At 37.0% G+C, this 21,914-nt stretch overlaps 1 protein-coding gene across 1 annotated transcript; it reads right to left on the bottom strand.

The window, feature by feature from the left end:
- Nucleotides 1-55: 55 nt before the first annotated feature.
- LOC106165430 (uncharacterized) lies at nucleotides 56-21,606 on the bottom strand. The gene is made up of 19 exons (XM_087013221.1): nucleotides 21,411-21,606; nucleotides 20,828-20,995; nucleotides 20,047-20,242; nucleotides 19,513-19,735; nucleotides 14,498-14,648; nucleotides 12,574-12,785; nucleotides 11,957-12,140; nucleotides 11,373-11,483; nucleotides 10,800-11,009; nucleotides 10,252-10,431; nucleotides 9,676-9,815; nucleotides 9,148-9,259; nucleotides 8,587-8,772; nucleotides 7,286-7,513; nucleotides 6,676-6,917; nucleotides 6,156-6,232; nucleotides 5,676-5,910; nucleotides 5,169-5,323; nucleotides 56-2,461 (listed from the first exon to the last, which is right to left on the bottom strand). The coding sequence occupies exons 1-19, from the start codon at nucleotides 21,579-21,581 to the stop codon at nucleotides 2,418-2,420; spliced, it is 3,225 nt and encodes a 1,074-aa protein (XP_086869347.1). The 5' UTR covers nucleotides 21,582-21,606; the 3' UTR covers nucleotides 56-2,417.
- Nucleotides 21,607-21,914: the final 308 nt, after the last annotated feature.

The following is a 21,914-nucleotide window of genomic DNA, read 5'->3' as shown; positions in this document are numbered from 1 at the left end:
AACCCCTTTGGAGCTGTAAGCAACACGATTCTTAAAACTACCTAATGCCTATAAATTGTATTGACAACTTAAATTTATTCATTCTGAATAGCACTTTGCAATTTTACATTTAATTGTTCCTTAAAACGACATCTCAAAGCAGTAAACAATGCATCAACTATATTCAAAGTACATAAACAATACAATAATTTACAAACTCTTAAATCGAATGGTGGGGAGTTTTATTGAGAAGACTTGGTAAGCTAACACTATGATTAGGAACAGAAATGAGGACTCTTTCTAAGTAAGCTAATATGACTTTGAAATTAAAAAGCTGTATATGTATTTTACCGTGTTCTACTTAATATTGCCACCTTATCAGAATGGGAACAGCAGTTTGCATTGAATAATAATTCAAATCGCACTAGCACTTTCCATTTTACAAGGAATTTGATATGTGCTTAACCTAAAACCTCTTCATAACAATTTCTCTTGCATGCATCTTATATTGCCTGAGCTGCTTAAATTCCCAAGAATCAATGTGGCATGCCCAGTATTCAAAGCACTCGCAGTAATAAGATGTGCTTCACTTACTACATCATTCAACAACTGATGGCTATAACAATATTAAACAGTTGACAGTAATGGCAATTTTATTTTCAATTCAACAATGAAATGAACTCTTGCTGCATTTATAGGAGACAAAAAGAATGATAAAAACATCTGCACATCTACAGCAAAATCACAGACTGATTGTGCATCACAATATATAGAAAAGCTCAATGGATGGACTCAAGATAATTGTGAGACGGTATATTAAATATATTTCAAGAACTAATATAAAAATTAATATAACAAATTCTCACAAGGAATGGCTTTTCTGACCACAATAAGCTTGCTGTATGCATAGACACTACAGGCTCAGCTGTTCTGAAACAAAAAAAAAGCCCGTTTACGAGATCTATGCTCAAAACCTACAAGGTACAGCTATGTATGATGATGTCAAACAAAAATTGCTTACTTTCAATTTCTATATGACACAGATGAAACTGAGATTAAACAATCGTATTGACTGGTATGTGGCAGAGGATGAACTCTAGCTGGAACTTTGCATGAAACCTGGTATTTGCTATGTTGAAACTCCAATCAGAATTTATTTCAAAACCCAATCTTAAAGCATTTTAGGCTGTTATAATAATCTAAAACTTAATACAAAGCTCTGGCAATTATCCATGTTGGACATATTGGGTCCTCAAAGATAACAAATCTACAGTTCCACTCATACCAACAAAATGGGAATGAAAAGGGTAATTCAAGCTGCCGTTTTCACTTTATACAAGTAAACTTAATACACTGTAATGTAATGTTCTATCGATAATTTACAACACCGAGAATGCCCCTCTACAAGTACATGTCCTCTTTGCTACAGTACTAATACTTCAGCACTTAGAAGCCCTGGCTTACCCTAGGTTTACATTAGCATCTATAAATTTATTGCCGAATTTCACATCTTTTACAGATTTGGCAAAGCTTATTATTTGGCTAATAACAAAAAATCTGCTGAATGGACTTCAGTTAGTCTAGTAATTCACACTCTTTAATACAGTAATGACAATACATGTTTAACATGCATTGCAGAACAGTTAATGGCTGCAGCAATATTAACCTAAACCTAAGACTTTGCTATATACAATTGCAATCAACTTTGTTGTACCACTTGCTGCGTACTCTACCAGTCTGTTGTCTATATCTGTATCAGGGATAATTCTACATAGATTTCCTAAATCAATTCACTAGTTTTCAGTGTAACATCAGCTTAAATGTCACTAAAGTTCTGTCTTCAAAAAAATCCTGAAGATAGTTTTTACTTACCTCCGTATCATCTTCCTATGTAAGTTCAATTTTATGATGTTATAAGCTATCTGCTTGAATGATAAAATGATAATTATCAATTGCTTACTTGCTTCCATTCCACAAGATCATTTTTCCTTTGCCCTTCTAAAATGACCGCTCATATATAAATAAATACAAAGACATCTTTATAATGTACAATAAATATGACAAGCACCAATATTGGAATAAAGTCTGTTTAAAATATTTCACAAAATGAGAAAATATATTCCTCAGCTGCTTTGAAAGAAAACATGAAATCAGATTCTTTAAAAATAGCTTTTGTCTCTTTCTCTGTTCCACATAAACTATTGGAGACAATGGAACTTGTAAAGCCCGAGTATCAGTTTTCAAAAAGAGTCCAAGGTGGAAGATATCTCCCAATTTTCTTTTTTTTTTGCCTATAGATAGGTCTGAGGTATGGCAGAAATAATCTAACCCTATGTCACTGTCTCCTGCTCCTCTCCTTTAATAAAAATCCCTGTTTCTGCCAGTGAATTTCTCTTGCTGGAATCATTTGGTTGTAGTCCATCACTGAGGGTGATGTGTTACCTCCTCTGGAATGTGTTCCGACTTCTGTATCCCTGAGTTCCTGAAGTAAACAAAAACGGAAAGGATTCCAATTATTTGTCATTCATAGCACATAAACCCAACAGCACATATTTTACATTTAATTATATATCTATAAGGGGCCATTCAGGATAGAAGATCCAAGTATCAACTGATCCAAAGATCAAATATGGCAGACCCCACATGAAAGGAAGACCGCTTAATCCTGTAATGGTCTCTTCGCCTCTCATACGCCTCCCCACACATCGTCTCTGCAGGGGCACAGTAACTGAATCTTGCTACCATTCAACTGGGAGGCGTGTGAGAGGCAGAGAGACTATTACATTCAGAACAGAGCACTCACTAGTCCAAGGGTCCAATATATTCAGTGTCTATTAGTGGGTTAGATGGCAAGCTTTGTAGTGGGCATCGCCATATTTGATCCCCGGACTAGCTACTGCTCTGAATGTGGCCTCAATATTAATACAATGTTCTAAATCCTAAACAAGTAATAAAAACCATCGATATAGACCTTTTTCATCTTTTGCGGAAATACGAAGTGCGCATGACAGGAACCGCGCGCCACAGGGGTCATGGTGGTACACTGCTGTTTCCAGCATGGCAATGCTAGGTGTAAATGATGTACAAGGTGCGCATATAAAAAGGCCGTATGAAGCGTGCATTGCTTTCTGTCAAACTAAAAAGGTGGCTGAAGCACAGAAATGCGTAAACTGTAGGCAAGAAACAGCTATTTGGACGGAGAATCTAGCAATTAAATGTTTTCTTTCTCAGTTTAAATACGATGCGCTGTACAACTAGACTTCACTTAAGCGTCCGAGCCTTGGCTGCACTTTCAATAGTGATGACGAACTAACGCTTCAGAGTTGACGAACTAACGCTTCAGAGTTCTTTTAAATGCTTCCGATAATAAAGATATGCGAAAGAGACTCGTTATTTTTTTATATATAAAATCAAAATGGCCAGTAGACTCGTACACAGCTTTCAAGAGTGTGGACAGGTGCGTAGGCCTACGTCTTCACAATATTACATGTATATATGCAAGCAGTGGCGATATCACCTCATTTACCGGCAGTGTCAATTCTTTACGATTTTTATGTCTTGTTTGAAGGATGTCTTAAGAGATTTTTGAAGTGATAAAATGAAAAGATTCCCTGCATTGTTTGACTCGTACCTGTATACTGTGTATACAGGTAAAACTGACACGCAGATCGTCCGTCGGTGAACTGATTAAATCGTTTGGTACCTGATAAGGCATCAGGTGTTACTTGTTCAATTGTTCGGTAAGGGGGGCGGCCACAACTACGACCTTTCCCCTGTAATTAAAACCTTCTAATTTTAACTGTTAAATAGGTGAGACAGGAATATTCGAGTCTTTCCCAGAAGATAATCAAAGTTTACCGTGTCTTACTCTAGTATATGTACAAAATTTACGACAGGTAAAAATGTCAGACTTTCGGTCTGACAAGTATGAAAATTTTGTCAAACTGAAACAAAACCGTCAGGTAAAAACAAAATTATAGCAAGAGGCCAAATTATTTGATTTTTAAATGTTTTCGTGCGTATTTTCAGGGTTTTCAATCAAAGACAATAAAATCATTCAAATAAAGTGTTTTCCACACATTTCATACTTTTCAACTATCTAAGACAGTTAAATATACGTAGGCCTACTTTAATACTAAGCATATTTGTATTACTTTACAAATACGATTATTTTTATTATCCATTTTGTCTTTACCATACATGTATTATGTACGTGTAGCTTACAGAAAGGCTTTTCTGCATTTTTTTTGGAAATATATGCCCATTGAATTTTCCAATTCTCTTATCATTGAGTTCAGAAATAAATAACTTTTTATTTTGCCGATAACGCGTTCAACAAGAGCCGATGTAATTTCTTCTTCGTATGTCTCTGTTGATCTTGATAATATGAGCCCAGTTTGTACAAATCAGTAATACGTATACGGGACTGGATACATAATAATAAAAATTTTATTAACGTCTCACGTTAAAAAAATAGAACCCACCCTACAAAGCGTTATGAGAGACTAAAACCTGTGATAGGCTTACTACATTTAAAATGATCACTTATCAATAAAACACACACAAAAAGGATATTACATACAAAACTTTTCAAACCTCTTTGTTGTTACACAAAAAGTCGTGAAAATTCTTGATTTTTTTGTAAGTAGAATCCCCGTGTAAAACTTCACAGCTTTTACTTTCTTTTTCCATAATCTCATGCTTGAAGTATTTTCTTTATTTTTAGGGCCGGCCGGCCTATTCTTCAATTTTTTCTTCAGATCTTTATAATGTTTTTTTTTCTCACATTGTTTACCCCCGAGTTCTAATTGCCGATAGTTCGTTATATCCGTTGATTAACTAAGCATTTCTGTTTTTTATTAAAGCACCGTTGATCTCCTAATATTATAGTTTTTCTTCCCGCCTTCGAAGTGTTCAGCGCAAACGTGGTCCCCTGCTTTTGATCCAAACCTGCTATATTTTCCTTTCTTTCTACCATATTTTTCATTCTAACGGGTTTGTTGGGAACTTATTAAACCTCATGTGTCGATCTCGCTTACTGTTATTGTAGCAGCGGGACAAAAAGCACGTAAACCCAGCCATGGTTTTTAGCACCGCTCTAAGTGTTTCGACGTAGCTGGGCTCCCCTACCCACAATGCAATTTCCATTTCCGGAAAAGATGAAAAAGGTCTATAAAAGGCGTCCTCACCTCGCGCCAGCCTGTGTTGTAAGTTCTCCAGTCTCTGGATATAGTCATCATGGAGGGACAGGTCATCTGGCAGGGAGGAGGTGGGCGTGGCCTCGGCTGTGGGTGGGGGAGGGGGGGAGGGCTCCAGTGGGGGGTCCAGGGCTGTCAGGATTTGCCTGGAAAATAACATCAATATCAAATAAATAAAAACTTGGTGGAAAAATAATGCAAATAATAGCATCATCTAGGGATTGGAGAGGATGAAAATGGCTTTTGCACTTATCCCTGTCTTCTCTATTGGGAAAAAGGGCTGCGGCACAGTGATGCCATTCTTTTCTAAAAGCTGTTTAAAATATTTTCATCAGAATATATCGAGTTAGTACCAGAGTATCAAAAAACTATGTCAATACAAGAATTACAAAATCAGTGTTTATATCTTTATTTCTTTTAATATCAGAGTATCAAATGTCAGTCCTAGAGTATCATTGTCAATTTTTAGGAATCACAAGTCTAATTTCTTAGTCTTACCTGCGTGGCCCTGCACTGCCAGGACTCGTCATCAATTCTGACACGGGAGAAAACCGACTGAGACTAGAGTCCTTGGTGGGTGGGGTGGTCCCTGTGTACAGCCTGGAGGTGGGCTGAGTGTACCCTGGATGCGACCTTGAGGTGGGTGGGCTGTGACCTTGGTGTGACCTTGAAGTAGGTGGGCTGTAGTCAGGGGGTGGGGTGTAGCTGTTTGCTGTCGGCATATATCCTCTACCTGCAGAATAAGTTTTATGGCTATTATCAATACTGAATTATTAATTAATCAAATGAACTGTAGGTTTCAATCTATATATTTATTTAACTATATATCCACAATATAAATGCAAGTGATTACATTTCAGCATTAAAATGTGTGTAAACAAAAGTTATAAATCATCATCTGAATCAATTGAGGTTTAAATTAAGTTCAGTTGTCAATCAACCTTTACTCTGAAATCTCAACCAGTATTTCTCACTTACCATTAGGAATAGTTCCTGTCACCACTGGAGACCCCACCTTTGTAGCTCGCTTCCATTTTCTAACTAAAAATTTTAACCTGCAACACAAAATGTTTATATAGCAAAAATTTCCATCTGCAAAATGAAAAGAGCATGTCTTAAATAACTCATCTGAAACATGAAAACATTTGAGTATAGATGATGTGAAAAAAATAATAAATAAGATATGAGTTTTTTTATTATGGAAAAAAAATGCAACTGGCAGGAATACACAAGTACAAAAATAACAGAAAATCAGGTGAATGAAGACTTCAAGACCTGAATAATTATCATACTGATTGACTGCTAGGACAATGTACATATTCCGCAAGATATACAGAATAAATCAAGTAAATAAGGTGTTCAAAACGTGTATGTAATCACCATATTTGCAAACTCCAAGGGTTAAGTACAAATTAAATTTAAAAAAAAAAAACTAATTAAAATAGGAAATTTAAAACAACAAAATGAGGTGTTCAAAGTCTGAGAGTTACTACTGCACCTGCAGACGGCTATAACCAGCCTGACGGCACTCCTGAACTTGGTCAAGGCTCGCCCGTGACGGGAGCTGGTCAGCGTTGTGGTTTGGGCAGGAGGATGACCACCCATCCTGGCTATTGTGGCCAGCGTCTCCTCCTCGCAATCTCTGAACCCGCCCACCAACAGCAGCAGGTACTTCTTCTGGTAGACCAGGGCTTTCCTGAAACTCTCGGCTCTCAGGTATTTCCCATACAGACGCTGCATCTGAAAGTTATATACAATATCTTATCTTCATTCTAGAGAAACATAATTAATTCATTAATGGAATATAATTTATCGAAAGAGGCCAAATTAAAAGCTTGTCTGTAAGAACGACATATATGTGCCACATATGTCATGTCTCTATAATCATTCTCACCAATGTCATTAATTCAGATATTGATTCACTTTATTGTTTTGTTGAACAAAGGACATTAATGAAGTCCCAATGTAGCTTACTAGTCAATTTCCAGGATTAACTTCTTCAGAGAGAGAGAGAGAGAGAGAGAGAGAGAGAGAGAGAGAGAGAGAGAGAAATGCCTTGGTTTGCTTGTCATATCTACATTAAAACCATTCTCCTCAACAGTCTGTACCTTTTCCCTGACATCAGGATCAGTGGCGCCATCTTCAATCTGTCCACTCTGCAGTCTGTCTAGTCTGAACTGGAGCTGGTTCACCTCCGACTTGCTGCGGATCAAATCCTTCTCTGCAGCACGTAGCGCCATCTGTAGGGAGCTCTTCTCGCGGGACCATTTGGCTCTCTCCGTGGCCAGGATACTCTCCACGGAGTCCAAACTCCTTCGTTCTCTGTGATCTCCGCCCTGTATCCAAGGAAACATCGAATCTGTCATATACATTATTTTGTCCTAATGAGCAGCAGAGTTAAAATGTCAAAAATTCTAATAAAAAATGTAGGACTCCTCTTTTGAAGAACCCATAGTGGCTGCCTGTTGTTCATCACACCCAACCTAATTATGGTTTGAAATTTAAAATCTCTTTGACCAGTAAATCTTGCCTCTTATTCCCGTTTGCTCACAGTCTTTCTCCTGGGTTATTCATTGTATTATACCCACTTTACATTGTGCGCTGAAACCTATTTGCCATCAAATGGCAGTTTATCTTCTAATCCACTGACTGCCCAGAAACAAGATAAGGTTCTTCATATCAGCTGCAGTTGGTTAATTACTTATGTCAACAAGTCCCTCATAGTATAAATACCCGCGCTAGAAATTTTTCAGTACTTCACATAATTTGAGCATTATATTTATTCAAGACTTAGAATTCTAACTTTACAGGACTTGTACTAGCAAATTTACAGGACTAACGGTAACAATTTTAAAAGACTCACAATAACAAATTTATTCGACTAATAAACTAAGAGCACTTTATATAATTTGAATATTATGTGTGTTCAACACTAGTAATTCTTATTCCAATTAAAATAAACAATCTTTGTGACTTAAAATCAACAATATTATTTTTGAGAAATAGAACTGATAAATATTTGGCAATTTTTTATTTATTTATTTATTTTTATTTATTTATTTATTTATTTATTTTTTTTTTTGGCAAAGATAAGTTGCTCTACACGATATGCAGACACAGAAAATGTGACTTTGGGACATTTTCAAATGCAGAACATATATACCTGAAACATCTCTCTCACCTGTGAGCCTGCCCCCTTTCTCTGTCTGTATCTCCAAGAATTATACCTTATATATCTTTCTCTCACCTGTGAGCCTGCCTGCCCCCCCCCCCCCCCCCCCCCCCCCACCGTCTGTATCTCCAGATATTAAACCTTAAACATGTCTCTCACCTGTGAGCATGCCCCTCCCCCCCCCCTTTCTCTCTCTGTCTGTATCTCCAAAAATTTTACCTTTAATAAAACTCTTACCTGTGAGCCTGCCCCCTCTCTCTGTCTATATCTCCAGATCTCCTCCTCCAGGTTTGCCAGTGTGTCCCTCAGCTCTGCCTTCTCCTGACTCAGCCGGGACACGAATGCCGTCAGTTCAGAGTTATGGCGGAGGATTCTCTCATTCAGGATGTGAGCTGGTGGAGAGCCGATTGGCACACTGCCAGGCTGGAAGGTATCATAAGAGTCACGTTCACAACTTGGGTAAATTATAGAGGTAAATTACTGAGAACTGTATATTTGATGGCACATCCCCCTTGGCAGAGTTGAAAAAAAGATGGAATATTCAATATTTTCTTTTAATTGCACAAGGCGGTTGACTGAAAGTGCCATCTAGTGGCAGGAGAGTCTTGATAATTTGTCTTTTTAAGTATGCATAACAATTATAATATTTATGCTTAAAATAGTACAGAATAGAACAAAATAGTCAGAGAGTAACTAGTACACATCTTCGCTTTCTTCATCTGAAATGTGCCCATTAAATATGGCACAAGAGCCGAGTTACTGAATGCCTCTCTTTGTGAGGGAAGAGCCACACTATACCTGAGAGTCTAGCAGTAAAGCTGTCTGTATCTGTCCTAGCTCATTAATCATCTCTGCAGCACTCCTCTTCATGGCCTCCACACTGCCTCCCCTGTCCACGCCTTGACTCTCACTGTAAATAGTACAGGAGTGAGGTTGTTAATCAGAAACATGAATATTTTACCAGTTTATGATATATGAATATTAGAAATTCATAAACTGCTTCCAACTGTTCAGTCTAATTAAAATCAATCTGGTTAAATGGTGATGTTGAGCATGTATCTCTTAAACAATAGCCAGGTCCCTAAATTGTCAATCCGTCAAAACACAGTAGAGCGCACAAAACGAAAATGTTCAGTCTAAATCAAGTGCAGAAATATTCAAAATAGACTCAGTTATTTCTTGGAGTACAAACAGTTATTTCTGGGACTACTAACAATTATTTCTGGGAGTATTAACAAAGCTATTCCCAGGAGTACTATCAGTTTTTCCTGGGAGTGCTAACACGGTTATTCCCAGGAGTACCAAGTTATTTCTGGGAGTACTCACCGTCCCAGTTTGTCCACCTCCTCTCTAAGCCTGATCACCTGGAGCTGGACCCTCTGCCGCAGACTCTCCAGCTGTTTCTTATACAGGTTCAGCTGATCTTTCTTAGGACTTCCATGGGGACTCTGGACTGTACTTTCATCCTTAATAAAATTTCAAGCAATTGGAATAAGAGGTCTTACGGAATAAATGATCAAAATACCCTGCTTGGGTGAACTCTAGGTGTCTTACATTATATAGCAATGTCCAACTATATATAACAAAAAATATGATGACACTTTAACCTCATATTCTTACGTCTAGTCAAACTAACATTGTGTGAACATTTTACTAGCTCATGCATAATATGACATGTATTATGGTGGACATAATTACAACACCCAAATATCTGGATTAATCCAAAACACTTTTGCCACTATCATTTATTATGACATATTAATGCTCTGTATTTACTAAGATGAAAGTGGACCTCCTGAAAATGCAACATAGGGGATTTGGGGGAGGGGAGGGGGGCATTTTCAAATACACCACCCAAATCTCCAGTACCACCCAGAAGACTTCCATCACTCATCAACTCACCCCTCCCACAGAGTTGTCCATGTGGTCCACCAGGTCATCAGAGGCTCTGGACAGTGCCCTCAACCTCTGCAGGTCTCTCTCCTGGGCAGTCTGGAGCTCAATACGCTGACTCTCAGACAACTGACCCTCAAGGTCACTAACACGACTCCGGAGACGCTGGACCTCGGCGTCTGTCTCGTGCTGAAATCAGGAAGAGGGGACTTCATTGTTACTCTGCATGAAGCAGACTAGGTACACTCAATGAGAGGTTATTTTAAACTGTTAAGTTAAGCACTATATTTTTGGTCCAGTCGTAATAGCTGTCTATCACATCATAATTTTTTTTTCACAACTGAAAGCCAATCCAATGATATAAAGACCTTTAAAAATTACAATTTCTTGCATCACACAGGCATATTTCATGTTTGTTACTTGTTTTATTAACTCTCTGTATTGGTTTTAGTTTTCAACTTTCTTCTCCAGGTTGTTTTGTGACCTACCCCCCTAAACCCTTCCTAAATCTTAATCACTATAACCCAAACCATGCCCATGTGTATATTACGACATACCTGTCTTTGCCTGTCCTGTTCTCTCTCTCTATCACTTTCTCTCTGTCTCTGTCTTTCGTGCTGTCTTTCCAGATCTCGTTCTTCGTCCTTTTTCATCGCCTTCTCCTTGACAGCTTGCAGGTTCTCCAAGACACGGTCGTGTTCAGACTGGAGCTGGATGGAACGTTCCCGCTCAAAGTCCAGCTGTCTCTGAAGGTCTTGCTTCTGGAGCTAAAAAAATTTAGTAACTACTCAGAAACTGCAAACTCCTCAATATTTCAATAATTTGTTTTCAGCATTAACAATATTCACTCACTCACACTCTTTCTCTGATGTGACTTTTCAAAACTTTAAGATCATCTTTTAAGAATTCATGAATTTCGTTTATAAATTGAGTAAATAAGCCCTATATTGAAGTTCATTATGACATTCCATCGAAAGAACTGAAAAATATGTGAATGAAAGGAATGAAACGAAATCAAAACTGACACTTTTATCTCTCTCTCTCTCTCTCTCTCTCTCTCTCTCTCTCACACACACATATGCACGCACGTATGCACGTGTGCGCACACACACACACACACACACACACACCTGTAGGGTATCTATCTGTTTCCTGAGCTGTCTGCTGGCTGATCTCTCCCTCTCAATGTCCTCTGCAGCTGCCGTCTTAGTGGTCTCCAGGCTCGCACTCAAACTGGTCACCTAGGGTATTAATGAATAAATTTAAATAAAAAATAAATAAAAAGCAAATTTCATACATTTCCCTCATTGCAGTATAATTTTTCTATATAGTTATTATTTCAGATTTTATAGACCAACTCTGTATTTGAAGTATGTCAAATAACCTGGCCCTTGTGGCCTATGTATCTTGAATATGGCTCTCTCCAGAACAGCCTGCATGTTTTTGAGATATCACTATAAAAAGTCTTGACTGCTTATATAATTATTTGTGGCAACAATCTCTTTATGATAACTGTTGTGAATTTTTTATAATTACTGTTACGAAATTTCTTTGAATATTGATTTCTACATGTCTCAAATGATGGAAATCACACTACCTTAAGAGCAATCTTCCACAGCTTAACATCACACTTAGGCATTCACATAAATCTGCATACAACTCGAAAGTCGACTTCCAATTCCCATTTTATTTCTTATTTGTCCTCTCCACGTACCTTATACCTGTCCCTCTCCAGGGCCGCCTGCATGTCCAGAACTTTACTCTTCTCCAGCTCCAGCATGGCCTGCAGGTCAGCTATAAGCGCCCTCTCTCTTAGCGCGGACTCGTTCAGGCTGCTCCGCTCCTCGCTCAGTGCAGTCTGTAACTGGTTGCTGACACTTTGCTGTCTTTGTAGAGCACTACAACAACAATTTTGTTATGTATAGAGTCTTGAGTTTATCTTATTCAAATTTTTATTTCACAAGTAAAAAGGTGAAAGAAATCACTGCAGAACTTCAGAGTATGACATCATATATAAAGTTAAATTGAACGAAGAAGGCATTTGGTGAAAAAGCACAATATAACAGCCTTGCCAATGGATAATTATTTTAAACATAATGACAAAATATAATACAAATACATAAATATTAAACACAAATGCATTAAAATATAAACAGAGTAAGTAAAAGACAAAATTGGGCTTGTTAAATTTATTTATCAGCTTTCAGAAAATTGTTTCAAAATAAAGTCTTGAATATATATCTTGAATATTAAACTGAACAACATATTTCATCATTTTTCACCATTATAATCAAAGAAACGCGATATGATGGAGTGGAGCAAATAACCTACGTGTTATATTCTTCATTCCTAGCCTTCTCCATCTCCAAGGCCGTCATGAGTTCCGCCACCTTCACCTTGTACTTGTTCTCCAGCTTGCGGGCCTCGTTACCCTGCAGCTCAAGGTCTCTGCGCATGTTTTCCACACACAGCTTTTCCTTCTCATAGCTCGTCCTCACCTCTGTGTGCAGGGCGCGCTCCTGATCAAGCTCATATTGAAGTTGCTAAAACGTAACAATGAAGCATCAGCATCATCAGTGCTTAAAACTTTGTAATACCTGTGCTGCCATCTAGTGGTTGAACAACAGCAGTTAGGCTATAATTCTGCTGCCACTTGGTGTTTGGACATCAGATGTTTCAATCTGATCATCAACCATCTGGTGGTTAAAGACTTTTATGACAATTCTGGGGTGTAGCAAGTGGTTCCAACTAAGTTTTGTTTGTGCTGCCACCTAGAGGACTTCTACTGCCAAGGCAAGACAAGTCTTTTAAAGACAGTCTCAGTGGGTTAGATTAATGTATAGAAGCAGGTTCTATGTAAAGCTTTGATCAGATTTGTGTTTTGTGAGATTGTTTATTATTATATTAATAAGTCTGGGTCACAAAAGTCCTGTTAAGACAACTAGAATAAAGAATTAGAAAACGAAAACTATTTATCATGATTTCGGAGCACAGCCAGAAGTACTTCCGGCTCAAGGTCACGACCTCGATTTTCCCACGCTTACGACCAATCACAGCAGGCTTCAGTCAGAATGAGATAGACGTCACGACTACACAGCGAAACTTGTCAGACATGTAAGTGCCGCCTGTCCATCTTTTCGGTACATGTACCGATCAAAAATAGACAACGTAAAGCCCAAAACGCTCTTATACACGTAACCAACTTTGTATGAGCACAAATATTGTCATTTATTGTGAACAGGATAATATGATAATCAGACACACTTGAGACCTGTGAAGCGCATACTCACGTGTCGAGGAGTAGTTTCGCCATTGCCTCGTATGTGAGTCCTAACTCAGCTTTAAGTGTCCTCCACCGCCCCACCTCCCTCCCAACATACACAGTCTGAGTGCTTCTTCGTCTGTCTCTAATTTTCTTTCGTATCTTTCGAACTGGAGTGGCTATTTTCTTTCGTCCCCTTTTGTCGCTCTCCTCTTCAGACTTGACGCGCGTCTGAGCCATGTTTGCTGTTTTGGCGCCAAATAGTAACATCCGGGTCTCAGCCGTAGTACTTCATTCATAGTAAACCGCGAGACTTAGCGAGAAATTGCGCGTTCTGAAGCCGTACTGTGAGGTGGTAGCTGAGTATTTAAGACGAGTCGTCTTTTATTATTTAATGGAACTTAAAAACGGTATTAGGTAGGTTCATTTTCTCAACGGTTTTGGATAGGATATACCTTGGTCATTATGGGGAAATTGGTGAGATTTCCAGGAAAATTCATTTTCGTGCTATTTTAAGGGTTTAACGCGCTGAGACTGTCTTTAAAGGGATAATAACTCTTTGTATGATATCTATATTTCACAAAAAAAACATTGTGAACAACTCATAGAAATATAATATATTCTGTTTTACCACAAAAACAGCAGTTATAGCTATTATTCTGATATCTGAGCTTGTCTTCAGATCACGTGACCTCCATTGATGGCTATACTCAGTTATAATCTCTTAAGAGATTTTAAGAAAAAAACAAACTTTTTAGAAAAAAACCAGGAACTAACTTTGAATGTAAAAATTGATTCATTAACCATTGGTAAGTACGGGAAAATTGTTGTTTGCTCCAGGAAAATTCATTTTTTGGCCAAAACGAAGAGTTATTATCCCTTTAAGTTAAAACTTTCAGGAGAATGACTCTGCATTTTAACTGATATTTTTTTACAACCTAATATGCATGTAATATATGAATACCTCTAATAAACACTTCTGTTCTACATTACCTCTATGGTCTTTGTTTCTCTCTCCTTGGAATTGAGACTCCGTCTCCTTTCTTCGTTCAAAGAGTCACTCAGCTGTTTTTTGCTGTACCGCTCATTTTCAAGCTCTTCTTTCAAATGGCGGCTGTGAGATTTCTCCTCTTCCAGAGAAGCGCTAGAAAATATAAAGGTGAATTTCCAGTTTGGTGGGGTTAATTTAACTCAGTGAGACCAATCTCCAAAGGCCTCCTGATTATTACTAGCTCACAACAAAAAGTCATTATTTTATCTCAGCCAATAACTAAACAACTGACAAAGCTTTTTCTAAACTTTATACAGATACATATTTATATGTATAAAAGTTTCAGAGAAATTATATTCTCCATCTGAACAACTAGTTTCCTAAATTCCACAGAGATGTAGTCTTAACAAGGCAGCAAAGCTGTCAAATGTACAGACAAAAAACAGAAAATAAAGATGCAAAAAAGGTCATTTTGTCAATTTTGATGCAATAATAAATAATGCTTATAATAGCACTGTCAGTCAACACTGAATTTTAATCTTGCACAACAGGTAACATGGTCAATAACAGGAGCGGACCCAGAGATATTTTCTGACAGTATTACAAAGTATCTATGTTGATCCATCCTCCATTTTGATGGTCTTCCAACAGAAAAAAATAGATACCAGTCAATATAAACTTAATAACCTGACTGTCTTCCGGAAGACCCAGAAGATGGTCTCAATCCATCCCTTCAATAAGATTACAGTTTCAGGACCATGAGAGTTCAAATTCACATTATGAAAGTCTCAATATTTGAAAAATGATGACAGTGCATAAAATAATATTACATAATGTTTAAAGACATAAAAAACAATACAACTGCTTATATAGAAATACAGAAAATGTGCAGAGCCCCAGGCAGATGAGAGCCTGCCTGGGGCTAAAAGTCACAAATGCAAGTGTTTGAGAAAAAATGCAAGTGTTTGAGCAAGTGTTTGAGGAAAACAACAAAACTAGAAAAGTACTTTGAGAGTGCAGACCTCTGCCAAGGCAGCAATTGTTGATTATTATTGATAATTGATTGATTATTGATCCGGACCACCACCAAAAATTAATCATTGTCTTCTTTGGCCCACTTCCGACAGTTCCTGAAAATTTCTGCAAAATCAGTCCATAACTTTTTGTGTTATGTGGATGACAGACAAACAGGGGTGAAAATATAACCTCCTTGGCAGAGCTTGAGGTAAATATAATTCCAATGAAGCTGCTATTCAAACTTTTAATCTTCCAGTTTGATATATATATATATATATATATATATATATATATATATATATATATATATATATTTAAAACTTATTTGCAATATTAAACAAAATTTACCTGCATAATTATCACTGCTTCCTTATTATTAATCTAGCAAAGAGCTTTACCTTTGGGAGTTTACAGGGAAATATCAACAAGTGTGCTTTACGTAATCTCATTTAATGGCCTATTAAAGCAAATGACTTTATAACTCAGAAATTAATCTAGTGATACCCAAGGGTAATTTACAGACTGACCCACTCAAAGGTCTTCAGGCCCATAAGTCACACCTTAAGAAAAGCACAAAACCATAATGCCCAAAATAGGAGACTACCAATCCTGATGCAATAATACATTATGTTTAACTGCACAGTCAACATCAACTTATGCACAACAGGTAACACAGACGAAAGTAAAAGCATAAGGCTTCAGGCCCATCAGAGTTCAAGTTTATACTTAGAAAGTGCCAGAATGAGAAAAATGAAAATTTCACAAAAAATGCATAAATACAATAAACATGATAATCCAATAGAGCTGGTTTTCTCATGAGCTGAAGGCCAATCCTAAAAATCGTACTTGTAAGTTTAAAATTATAATAAGTAGCACAGTTTTCTTTTCATAATGTTTGCAGTAGCAGTGCAAAAAGATTGTCAATTTTGATGTAACATTACATAATAAATTAGAGAATAATTATCACCAATTTTTGTTTATTGACTAAAAATAGGATGGACATGTAGAAAATATGATTACCATTTGGCTTCATGTCCATGGGAGCTCCGAGTCCCACAATGAATATGCCAAAAAAGATAATGAATATAACACTAAAATGTATAACTTCCAGAAAAAGAAGCCAATTAGACTGCTTTTCTAACTCAAGCTGCATTTTAGTCCTGTGTTTCTTTTTTGAAAGTTTGACAGTCATAAGTAACACGGTTTTTCCATAATGGTCATCAAGGCAGCAGCACCAAAAATTGTGTTTTCTTCTATTTTGATGCAACATTACAAAATGCTTAACAGCATAATGACCATCGATTTTTAATAATAAAATATAAGTGTCATGGATTTTCACAAAATGTGACTAGCACGGGACTTCAAGCCCGTGGAGGTTCTAAGTCACACCTTGGAAATGCCAATATGTGAAAAATTAAATTTTCACAAAAAACTGTTTAATTGCCAGAAAAATTTACCAAACAGACTGCATTGCCTACTGAAGCTGTATTTTAGACCCATGTTTCTTTCCTGTAAGTTTGAGAACAGTAATTGACATGATTTTTGTTAAATGGTCATCATGGGAGCAGTGCCCAAAATAGGGGTTTCTTCAAATTTTGATGCAACATTACATAATGTTTAACAGCATAATGACCATCGATTTTTAATTATAAAATATTAGTATCACGGATATTTAGGAAATGTGACAAGCAAAGGTCTTCAGGATCATGGAACTTCAAAGTCACACCTTGAAAATGCCAATAAGTGAAAAATTAAATTTTCACATAAAAACTGTTTAATTGCCAGAAAAATTTACCAAACAGACTGCATTGCCTACTGGAGCTGTATTTTAGTCCCATGTTTCTTTCCTGTAAGTTTGAGAACAGTAAGTGACATGATTTTCCTTAAATGGTCATCATGGGAGCAGTGCCCAAAATAGGGGTTTCTTCAAATTTTCATGCAATATTACATAATGTTTTACAGCATAATGACCATCAATTTTTAATTATAAAATATTAGTATCACGGATATTCAGGAAATGTGACAAGCAAAGGTCTTCAGGATCATGGAACTTCAAAGTCACACCTTGAAAATGCCAATAAGTGAAAAATTAAATTTTCACATAAAAACTGTTTAATTGCCAGAAAAATTTACCAAACAGACTGCATTGCCTACTGGAGCTGTATTTTAGTCCCATGTTTCTTTCCTGTAAGTTTGAGAACAGTAAGTGACATGATTTTCCTTAAATGGTCATCATGGGAGCAGTGCCCAAAACAGGGGTTTCTTCAAATTTTCATGCAATATTACATAATGTTTTACAGCATAATGACCATCAATTTTTAATTATAAAATATTAGTATCACGGATATTCAGAAAATGTGACTAGCAAAAGCCTTCAGGCCCATGGAACTTCAAAGTCACATATTGAAAATGCCAAAATGTAAACAATACAGCACTGTTCTGAAATGGGTTTATTTCCATTTTTAACACTTTTTAAACATAAAACAAAATAAACAGTTTACTGCCATTTTTATATGACCAATGAAGAAAATTGATGAGATGGGAAAAGTATCAATAGAACAGTTTTAAATGCCCAACTTCCTCCATTCTGAGATTCTGAACATAGTGGATGAATGCATCTGACAAACTGCAATGATATGAGTTTATTTCCATTTTTGACACTTTATTACACAATACATGATAACAAGTTTACCATCATTTTTACAAAATCAACTAACAATGTTGTAAAGATGCAGGAAATGCCAAACAAACACATTTACGTATCTTATTAGTTCAATAATGAGACTGTTAACATGCCTAAGAATTGAATGTGAGGAAATGTGAAAAAACAGCATTACCTTTTAAAATAATGGACTGATTATGCTGATTTTCAAACTCAACCTGGGTTTTAGTAAGATTGGCCCCTCCTGTGAGTATAATGACAATTGGCCAATCTGTTTTTCTTATATTGTGTTATCAGTGTTGCATATATACTGAAAAAAAGTGAAAAAAAACAGCATAAATTCCCTATAAGTGACCCGATCGTGCTGATTTTCGAACTTGACCTGCATATTATGAATATTTATCAGTTCTGTAAGTTTCAAGCCAAAGGGTAAAACAGCTCTTCATTTATTGTGTTATCAGTGTTGCAAAGATGCTGAAAAAAAGTGAAAAAATAGCCTAAATTCACTAAAAATGACCCAATCATGCTGATGTTCAAACTTGACCTGCGTATTATGAATATTCATCAGTTCTGTAGGTTTCAAGCCAAAAGGTCAAATGGTTTTCCATTTATGGTGTTATCGGTGCTGCATATATGCTGAAAAAAGAGAAAAAATAGCCTAAATTCACTAAAAATGACCCAATCACGCTGATTTTCGAACTTGACCTGCGTATTATGTATATTCATCAGTTCTGTAAGTTTCAAGCCAAAAGGTCAAATGGTTTTCCACTTATCGTGTTATCGGTGCTGCATATATGCTGAAAAAAGTGAAAAAAAAAGCATAAATTCCCTATAACTTAAGTGACCCGATCATGCTGATTTTCGAACTCGACCTGCGTATTATGAATATTCATCAGTACTGTAAGTTTCAAGCCAAAAGGTACAATGGTTTTCCACTTATCGTGTTATCGGTGCTGCATATATGTTGAAAAAAGTGAAAAAACAGCATAAATTCCCTAAGAGTGACCCGATCATGCTGATTTTCGAACTTGACCTGCGTATTATGAATATTCATCAGTTCTGCAAGTTTCAAATCAAAAGGCAAAATGGTTTTCCACTTATCGTGTTATCGGTAAAAGTGCACGGCGACGGCGACGGCGACGACGGCGACGACAGACGCAGATGATGGCTATATGTACAGACACATCTGTGTCTGTACATAAAAATGTCTTATGTGCAAGACCACACAAGTCACTATAATCATGCATTACAATCCTGTAGAATACAATACCAATCAACACAACACAACACAACACAACACAACACAACACAACATAAGGCCAGGATATAGATACTTACAGCACAGAGGCGTGTTTGATCTGCTGACTGTCTACCGTATCTTTCAGCTTGGAGAGGTGGGACAGAGCCTCTGACAGCTCTAGTTGGAGATCCACGCAGTTACTCTTCTCTCTGCTCAGCTGTCCCGACAGCTCCAGGGTGCGGTTCTTCTCCATCTCCAGGCTGGAGCGCACGTCGTCGCAGATCACCTTCTCCTGCTGCAGCTTGTATTCCAACATTTCCACTGAAATTATCAAAAGCATACTAGAGTGTTTATCCAAGTTGTAAAAATAAACAGAACAAAGGATTATCTGCAGATAAGTAGTACTGTAATCTTATATAAATTCAGAAAGTTGAAACTGTTATGAATACTTTGAATAAATAAATGAATTGCAGCAACGCTGATGCAAAACTGATACTTTGTGAAGTGAATTTCGACAATTTTAAAAAGAAAATTATGACTGCTTAGGTAAAGTATTTCAAACAAACACTGTCTAATTTGTGAAGTGAATCTTAAAACCCACGACTATGTAGGTAAAGGACTATAAAACCTACGCTGTCTCTTCAACTGCCTCTCCCTCTTGGTCAGCTGACCCTCAGCATGGCGGAGTTGCTCGGCCAGCCTCTCTTTCTCCTCCTGGTGACCCAGGCGTATGATGCTGACATGTGCCTGTAGGTCTCGTATCTCTGCCAGCAGGGACTGCCTGTCTGCGCTTAATATCTGGTCCATGGCAGACTTGTGACGAGCATCCTGGAACATCGCAATTAATTATTATGCTTAACGTATTACATACATAAGCATGGACTGCAATTAAAGACAATTATCAGTGGATTTGAAGTGACAAAATAAAATGTTCAATTATTATATATCACGTTCACATACACACACACACACACACATATATATATATATATATATACACACACAAACGTGGTTTGCAATTTCAGAAACTTGTCTAAGACAAGTTACCGATAATTTGAAGTGGCAAAAATGAATTGGCAGACTTGTGCCGAGCATCCTGGAAAATGACAAGCAGTTTAATACATATATAAACAAGGTCTGCAATTTAAGACACTTGTCTCAGGTATTAAAGTGATCAGTAGATTTTAAGGTTGAACTGTCAATATTTTGAATTTTTCAAAGTTATTAATCTGAGCAGTCTAATGGAAATTTTGGCAGTTGCTTTATACTATTTTTCATTTTTACAGATTTATAGAAAGGTTATGTCTGGCAAGGAACGCGTTCCCACTGATCATGGCAAATCCCACAGGATCTGATACAATAATTTTGTAACAGACAACTAGCAGACCCCGTGGTCAGAGTATAACTACTCACCACATCTTTAATCCTCTGTTCCATTTGCTGTATCTCTGAGTGACCCTGGTCACCGTGCGTGGCCACGAATGTCCTCAGTTCGGCCAGCAACCCCTCTCGCTCCTTACTGAAGACAAAGTTGATGGCCTGGATAAGGCTGGCCCTCCAATCTGACTCTGCTCCTGATGACTGGAATATAACATCAATTTATTAAAGTGTTTTATCAAATAAAGGTATGCCAAATTTTCAGTAAATGTGAAGATATCCAGTATAAGGTTTTTTCTACAATTTATAAACCTTAATCGCAAATTGTGATTAGTTAATTTTTTTCTTTTTTTTTTGAACATTTGCATCCAGCAGACAATTACATATCTTGAAATACTTTATGTTTGATAAATGTCATATGTGTTGGAAATTTGAGAGCAATTCTGACTGGCAGTTTTAATTTAATAGTCCTCAGCATATCTGCCTCATCTTAGTCACAAAATCACAAAGACAACTATCAGTTTTATACATTAAATAGAGCAAAATGCTGCTCATTGAATAAAATAATATTTTGTTTGTCTGTAGTTTTACTTTCAAATCAATGCATAAAGCTACTTACAGCTTGTGATTCTGGTCTTTGAGTTTGAGCAAGTAAATCTTTGAGTGACTGAATAGAAGACAGCAGGTTTTGTCTCTCGTTTTCCCATGCCAGTCGCAGGGTGTTGAGGTCCGCCTGCAGTGGTGTGTGACGACCCTGGGGGTTGATCTCCGACAGAGCCAGGAGCTCCATGCCCTCACCATGGAGTTTGGTTAACAGGCTCTGAACAGTGAGAAACACAAGATGAATACAGTGAAAACTATTTTATTCTAATGAATGTTTGAAATCTCTTAATGCCCCCCCCCCCAAAAAAAAACCTTCTGAAAGAGTTTTTTCTTAACATCTGTTTAAATATATTTTATGCAATCTGTCTATTTATACTCTTTATTAATATAGACTAAGGGCCATCTAAGTCTCAGAAATGTTTCTGCTTTAAAGGGATTTCATGTTTTGAATCCTTCTGGTAAAATCTTATCTTATACCTGCAAGATATAATATGAAAAACATAAGTTTCAAAATCATTTC

This window comes from Lingula anatina, chromosome 5, assembly GCF_051362555.1.
Source record: "Lingula anatina isolate TDL-2025a chromosome 5, LinAna3.0, whole genome shotgun sequence".
NCBI lineage: Eukaryota > Metazoa > Brachiopoda > Lingulata > Lingulida > Lingulidae > Lingula > Lingula anatina.
Note: the sequence above shows the minus strand (reverse complement) of the source record. Positions and strands in the feature narration are given on the sequence as shown.